Source organism: Apteryx rowi, unplaced genomic scaffold, assembly GCF_003343035.1.
Source record: "Apteryx rowi isolate R43461 unplaced genomic scaffold, aptRow1 scaffold_45, whole genome shotgun sequence".
Classification (NCBI taxonomy): domain Eukaryota; kingdom Metazoa; phylum Chordata; class Aves; order Apterygiformes; family Apterygidae; genus Apteryx; species Apteryx rowi.
In genome coordinates, this window is record NW_020450705.1 from 3,520,173 (window position 1) to 3,528,016 (window position 7,844).

Genomic DNA, 7,844 nt, shown 5'->3' on the forward strand with positions numbered 1-7,844 from the left:
GCTCCTGGCTCGGCTTCACCTTGGCCTGGCCCAAGCTGGCCGCCCCCAGCGCGGCGCCCGCCGCCGCCTCGCCGCAGGCGAGCCCTCCCTTCTCCTGGATGCGCCTGGTGTCCCAGCTGCTCTCGCCGCTGCCCGCCTTGCTGCAGCGCCTGCTGCCCGGCCCCGCGCTGAGCAGCGCGCTCTGCCCCGCCGCCGGCGAGCCGCCCTCCAAGGCCCCCCCGCCGCCGCCCCTCCTGCTGCTCTCGGAGCCCGCCGCCTCGCTCGACTGGGGCGAGGGGAAGCTGCCCTGGTCGGAGGAGCCGCTGGAGCCGGGGCCAGAGAGCGGCCCGCCGCCCGCGCAGGCCCTCTGGGGAGCCGGGGTCGTGCGGAGCAGCCTGGTGCCCTTCGCCGTTCCGCACATGGACTTTCTCTCCTACGTGCTGGGGCCCAGTAACCGCCTGGGCTCGGACTACGGCCAGGCCTGCTGTTCCGGTAAGAGCCATCTGCCGCAGCCCCTGAGCGCCGAGGTCCCTATGGAGGCCTGGCGCGGATGCTCGGGTCGGGGCGGCCTGCCGGAAATCGAGCTCCTCCGGACCAAGCGCCTGGAGTTTCTCCAGCAGCGGCATTTGGCGAGCCGGGGCCTGGCTGTGCCTGAGCCGGACCACGGCTATCATAGCCTAGAGGAGGAGCAGCAGCATAGGGGCGCCTGTCGGGAAAAGGCAAGGCAGCAGCAGGAGCAGTGGTGCGATGCCAGGGAGCTGAAGGGTYCCGAGGAGCAGCACGGCGCAGGGAGGCAGCCTGGAGACAGCCGCTTGCAACAGGACCTGAGGAGTTCCCCTGAGATGGCTGCTTTTGAGGGGGAAGCCTTTACTGAYGAAGCTGAGGATGACACGGACTCTGAAGCAGAGCAAAACCTGCCAGTTTCAGCCAGGCCTGCTTGTGCTAATAAACTAATAGACTATATCATAGGGGGAGCTTCCAGTGGGGAGGAGAGTGCAGATGATGAGGAAGACTGGGATGATGATGATGGGTTCGATAGTGAAGGGCTCGTCTCGGATTCAGACGCTGGTAGCCAACACGGAGAAAGATTACATCTCTGGAATTCCTTCTACAGTTTGGATCCTTACAACCCTCAGAACTTTACAGCTACCATTCAGACAGCTTCCAGTGATCTAGAAAAGGATATGCCCKGTGGGTCAGACACAGAAGAAGAGGAGGAGGATTCATGGGCAGAGGAGTCTTCAGGCTCTCCTGACGCTAGTTCTGAAGAGGATGAAGAATGGGAGTGTAGTAGTGTGGATGAGACAGAAAACTTGAAACTTTGGAATTCATTCTGTACCTCAGATGATCCTTATAACCCTTTTAATTTCAAAGCACCCTTTCAAACAGCAGAAAAAAAAGGGAAGCCTGGTTTAAAAGTAGCAGAGAGGCCAGGTTTGGTCACTCCTGAGTGTAGTTACTTAACTGTCTGTTCAGTACAGCTGGAAAAGCAGAATTGTGGCATCACAGACTCTGTGCAGCAGGGCATTCTTTCTGGTGAGAAGTGTGGAAGTTCCAAGAGAAAAAAGGTATACTTCAGTTCACATTTGCGTTTTTGTGTTTTGGGAATGCTTTAAAAAAACCAAACACTGTGCTAAGTAGTATGTGAATGGTGATGTCATTTGTGCCGGGATTCCAGCCACAGTGGTAGGCAGATCATGCCCACATGAGCTTATGGTCTAATTATTTGGCTGAAGTCAGTGTACCGCATCTTTTTTTACATGAGGGCAGATTTTGTAATTCAGTGACACGAACCAAATAATTTATTTTTTTTTAATTTCCTTTCTAGACTTTAAATTTTCGTTTTAAAGCATAGTTCTCTCTTCATTCTATATTTAGGTATTATGATGTAGTTTTCCTCATCTGAGAAACAGATGAGAACTGTGTGAGCTACATTYTATTTTCCTCTGGAAAGAATCCTTTGGGTTATGAATGATGTTGATAAAATATTGTGGGACTTCTGTGTGCGTAGTATAATTGAGATTTTAAACATTTAGTTGTAAACATGTAGACCTCTAACAAGGCGGCTTAAGTACTTTACAGCAACCATGTGCCTTTTGGGATAGGAAGAACTCTTCTGTTGTGGGTTAACACGCACTACAGTAAGTCATTAAAGTTTTCAATATATATATTAATGCTCCTATTTCTGGTTAAGTGATTGTTACTTGTAATTCAAGGGTGTGTGTTTTTGTTGTTTTTTTAAGATTTAATCTGGAACTAGGCTTCTGAATACAAATTGGAAGTGTAGTGTGTGTATGAGGAGTTGGCTTGGTAAAAGACTTTCTAATGTGTGGGCTAAAATTTAGGTAAATAGTAATAAATTTAGCTTCTAATAAACCTTATGTTACWACAGATGTACAACATTGCTTTTCAAGGATAATGTACTTCTGAGTATTGCCTGGTATTTCAAACCTTTGTGTGAGTCATGGCTTGTAATACAAAGTCCCTGGATAATACACTTGTGTAACAACTTAGCAAAATAGAAAAGTTGTATAATGCATTCTTAGTGAAGACAAGTGATTGCTCCTTTGAGATACTGGCTTGGAGGTAACCTTGTACTTATTTTTGCTAGGGTAAGCGATGGTTCCAGACTTAACAATTTAACAGACAAACTATTGTATTTCCATCCACCTGGAAAGTACTCTAACTTGAACTGTCTTTGCGAGAGGTATTTAGTAACTAACAGCATCTGTCTGAAACGCTGTAACTTAGCATTGATGAACTCTGCTGTAAGTTCATACTTCCATGGGTTGTCTTGTTGCCTGTTAGAGATGTGGACTTCTTGTTTGCAGTAGTAATTTTTTGGCTACCCTACTTTCAAAACAGTGTTCCAATAGCTGTATCATCTTTCTAGTGGCATCATGAAAGAACAATGATCTAGATGCAATATTTAGCATGATGTTACAAAATCCGGTAATTGTACTCAAGGGCATCTTAGACTGATGTAAAAAGGATGAAAGGTAGTAAGTCGCAAAGGGATAGGCTGATGTAACAACTCCGTGTGCTTGAAAGCAGATGCTTAATTAGGCCTGTCTGCAAAACTGAACAAAGATCGCTGAGCAATGATTGAGGTGTTCTAAAGAAATCTTCAGGTCATTCATCCTGGTCAAGGCTATTTTCTGTATGTTGTCCTGCAATCAAACAGCAGTATTCTTGTTTTTAAAGCCATAAAACCTGGGAGTGTTTTGTTTCACTTAGGAGTTAGCGAATGTATTAACACTGCTCAAGGAACATGTGGGATCTGATGTGCCACAGAATCTTGTATCAAAAGCAAAACTTTTAATTGCAACTTGTCTGATTAAAAATTAACTTTGGGATGTTATGATCCCTTTCAGAGGGATTAGTAATTTTTTTTTTTTAAGTTTGAAATGTGTAACTGAGTTTAAGCTTACTGGCATGGCAGCAAGCTTGCTTTCTTTCACTTTTCACAGACAACTCAGAAGCAGTTTGGGATCACTGCACTGGAATCACTAGATGGCTTCTTGAGGTTACTTTCAGCAGTCTTTTATGACTGTATCTTCTCCTGGTCATTAACCCTAGAGATTCAGCTGTTCCATAACTTTTATCTATATGTTTTTTGTAAAGGTTAGAAGATGGCACTAGGACAAAAAGCAATCTCACCATATGTGCTTTTTTCCAGCATGAACCAGGTGTGAAACTACGGTTCTATATTAATAAAACATAGGAATGGAACAGTAATATTTTTTTACACCTCTCCAAATTTCTTCTTGATCTTCCAGAAGCTAAATAAAGTATGTAGCCTTTGTGCAGTCTTAAAGTAACTGTACCAGAGCAAATTTACAATGTATGCTGATTATGGAGTCATCYGTATTTGCAACAATTGCCTTGTTTTCAGGAATTAGTCCTAGTCTAAGAGTCGTTGGAATCTTTGAAAGCTAGTTAGTTTTGTCCTTTAGTTCTAAGCCTTTTATATGAAAAGCAATACATAGTTCAGCAGGAGTCTAAAGCACAGTTTGGCTTTTGCTTGAAAACAGAAAAGGTGAAATCCTTAGTATAGCAATAGGCTAAGTACTGTTAAGTTTGGTTCTGAGCCTATAGGTTTCTTTGTTTTCTTAATATAGCTTTAATAGCCCTTAAAAAGGGTGTTTGTAGTCTGTCTTAGAGTGATGCTAATGTTTTGCTTCTAGCTTTTTTAAAGTGATAACGAGTGGAAAATTCTGGTTATAGTATATTTTAAAGCACCATGACGTTGTTTTGATTTCCTTGAATGCGTTTAAATACTCTGGAATTTCATACTAGCTCTGAATAGATTGGTTTGTTCCAGTCACGTAGTAATGAGTGTTGCTTCCTTAAATGTAGCATTCCTTTCCTGGTGCTAAAGTACAGGCTGACTCACATGATTACTCATTCTGTAGAACAATGATTTTTTTTTTTTGAAAGATGCTTCAGTAATTAGACCTTGGTAGGTAGCATATTTTTTAGCTTTAAATCAGTGTTCTGACCTACCCTAATGAGTAACCTCCTTGATTAACTATGTCTGTGTAAGGTTCCACTCCAGTACTGATGTCAGGGGGTATGTTATTTCGCAGGGCCACTTGAGTCTGGAACATTGTGTGATCTTCCCTCTGCTTAATGAGGCCTTTTAGACCATAGTTCAGAAACTAAGTTGAGCACTACTTTCAGTAGAGGGAGAAGTCAGCTCCTGGAAGTGAGGTCACTTTTAAAGCTGAAGTGTAATTCATCTATTTAATAAAGGTAAGATACGCTATTGTCTAGGTGGTGCAAAGACCTATGTAGCATGAACTGGTTCATATTTCAGGTTTTTTGCTATTTTAGACATTTAATAACCTTCATAAAACATTAGAAATGTATGTGCAAGATTGAGCTCTTTTTGCATGAATGTTTGCTTAATGCTTTAATGCTTGTCTCTTCCAGGTAACCTTCCTTGAAAAAGTTACTGAGTATTATATAAGCAGCGAGGAGGATCGTAAAGGACCCTGGGAAGAACTTGCGCGAGATGGATGCAGGTTCCAGAAACGTATCCAAGAAACAGAAGATGCCATAGGATACTGCTTAACAGTAGAGCATAGACAAAAAGTATTTAATAGACTCCAAGAAACTTACTACAAAAGGCTTGATCTCTTCTAGCACCTTAAAAGATGTGGTAGTTGTGTGACCCTAAGCACTCATGAACACCTTCAAAACAACAAATGGCAGCTGCCTGTGTTTTGAAATGGGGGGGGAAAAGTGGGATTTTAACACTTTGTCCCAATTTAATATTCAGCCAATGAATTTACCAATGTGTGTCCCATTTTGGTATCTAAACAAAACCTTTTGAGTATCATCGAGGGTAAAGAGTGGTATAATTGCATTCCTTTTAAGTAGCACTTGAAACGGACTGCTTTAGATTAAATCCATTCCAAAAATGCCTTGTCTGCCGTATGTTGAGAAGTGGTGGCTATTAAGTTGGAATTTTGCACTTTGAAAAAGCAAAACATATTTTGAAGGAAATATTTATGGGGCTCAGAACCCAGTTATTGCAGTTTTGATTTAAAGTTTGAAAATGTGTGTGCTACCTTTGTGTTCTTCTGTTTTCTTTAACTTTAAAAAAAAAAAAGACATCTTGAATTTTGCTAGCTATTAATGTTAAATTTACTGTGCAAAGCAGGTACTTTTTTCCTTCCTTTTAAGATCSTAATTTTGCATGTAATTTGGTGTTTGAGTGTTTATGTAACATTTACTCTGATGTCTTAATATTTCAGTCTAGAACACTGGGGGGTTCAGGTGAACTCTGGTGCACTATGAGCCCTTTGGTTTGTTTTTATTTAAATAATATCTTTGCCTGGTACTGTTCCAAAGGGTGTTGGCTGCTTGTGCACCAAGGCTGTTTGCTTTCAGGACACTGAAAGGCCTCATCCTGATTGATAATTTAAACTTCAAGGCATGTGTGAAACTATGGGTGATAATCTGAGTTTAGGTGTAGCCACACGTAGGGAACTAAGCCTTAGTTCTTTAGTTACTCTTGAAGTAACTTCACCATAAATTGATTCTGCTTTCTGAAGATGGATTCCAGTGGAGGATTTTTCGTATTTCTGGTATCCAGYGTACTTGCTCTGGTGCTTGTAAGGAGAGTTATCTTTGACTTATGGAAATCTAAGGTTACAAATTTTTGTGTTCTTTACCAAAAGCCAGTATTAATACCTCTGTCTCTGCACTTTTGTTCAACTGCTACCAAAATAACTTTTCACATTTTGGGTCTGGAAGTTGAGAGGTCCTCGGTGGAATAAAAACACTCCTTATTTGTGTTCCCAACTTAAAATATTTAATGATGTTTCAGTCAAAATGAAAAGGCAACACCATTTGGATACACTCTTGGAGCTGAAGGATGTTGGGTGGCTGCTATCTAAGCAGAACTGAGGTAGTGCAATGGAATAAATATCAGACATATCTAAAGGATTCAGATCTGTTTTCATGAAGTTGCTTGAATAAATGATCTGCTACTTAATTCAGCAGCTGACTAGAATTGCTTTACTTTTGGAAGGGGGAAACCTAGACACTTTAGATGCGTAAGCTCAGTGAATTGAAATCTTAATTCAAAAGAAAGGTACGGATACATGGAGAGAAGAGCGTATCCAAATGACAGGCTTCACCAAACTTTACTGAATTTTCTGCTTTATCTTGTGATCTTTCTGGCCATTATTTTTAATTCTGTCTCTAAAATTTTAGAGCTTTGTTTGATGTGTTATTGCATAAAGTATAATCTTTGGATTTAAAAATGATTTTTGTCTGCTACAAGTTAGAAATATTACTGTTATAAAAGTCAGGCTTTAGCAGTGAACTGTAGTAGAGTCATGCAAATTTAAAATATGGCTGAAATTCAGGCGGTCTTAATTGGGTACTTGAAAGCCATGAAACACTTGTTTTTAGTCCTGGTGCAATAAAAAAGTCAGGTTCTCCATTCCTACAGAAGATCTTATCTGTGAAATCTTAATTCAAATCATGCTCTCAAATCCTATGAAAAAGTTTTAATTTCTAGGAGTTTGTTTTCCTATATCATATTTGATAACAATTGTTCAGCTTTTTAGTTAAAAAAGCATGCAGGATGATGAATGTGTTAGAACTATAATAGAAACTTTTTTTGACTTAGAGTCCCAATGTGGCTCATAAGTAAAAATGTTTTTTGTTGCCTTTGGTAAAAACACACGAGTCAGATTTTTTTTTTTCCCCTGACTCTGCTAGTTTCTTTGATCTTGGAGAACTTGCTGCTGCTTCAGTTACTCCAGATAACTCACTTAGTTTACTAGTGTTTGTAAGAAGCCTTAGAATGATGTAAATAAACATGCAGATACTGATGCGCTATTTGCAAAGGCTGGGAAAGGACTACAGCTGGAACTGAACACAATACACAAATTAGATGTAAACTAGATTGAAAGCTGCTGCTTCCAAAAGTGCTTCTCGCATCAAAGAAATCCTGTTTTCAGCCTGCAGTGTACTAAGGACTCTGTTCTTCTGTATCTGCCTGGGTAAGTGTGTGTGTCCCTCCCCCCCAGCCTAATGTTTTCCAAGTGTCAAACGTAAGGTGCTAGGAAATTATTCTCACACTAACTTTATGATCAGAAACGTTGAGAAATAAAGCCACTTAAAAGCAAGCTAAGCTTATTTGTCACCATTTTCCCTATAACGGATCTTAAAATGGTCTTGTAGGATGTGTAAGTGGCTTTGAGTGAGACAGTAAAAATAACACTTCTTAAACTTTAAATCAAAACTGTAATTATCAGATTTTATTTTTGTATGATTTAGAGAGAAAGTTAGAAAACCTTCAACATTGGCTTTATACAGATTTTAATTGATTTGTGTCGCGTTTG

At 40.8% G+C, this 7,844-nt stretch overlaps 1 protein-coding gene across 1 annotated transcript; it reads left to right on the plus strand.

Moving 5' to 3' along the window:
- The first annotated feature begins 6 nt into the window (after nt 1-6).
- On the plus strand, nt 7-7,464 carry PPP1R15B (protein phosphatase 1 regulatory subunit 15B). Its single transcript, XM_026077188.1, has 2 exons — nt 7-1,547; nt 4,915-7,464. The coding sequence occupies exons 1-2, from the start codon at nt 99-101 to the stop codon at nt 5,125-5,127; spliced, it is 1,662 nt and encodes a 553-aa protein (XP_025932973.1). The 5' UTR covers nt 7-98; the 3' UTR covers nt 5,128-7,464.
- The last annotated feature ends 380 nt before the right edge of the window (nt 7,465-7,844 follow it).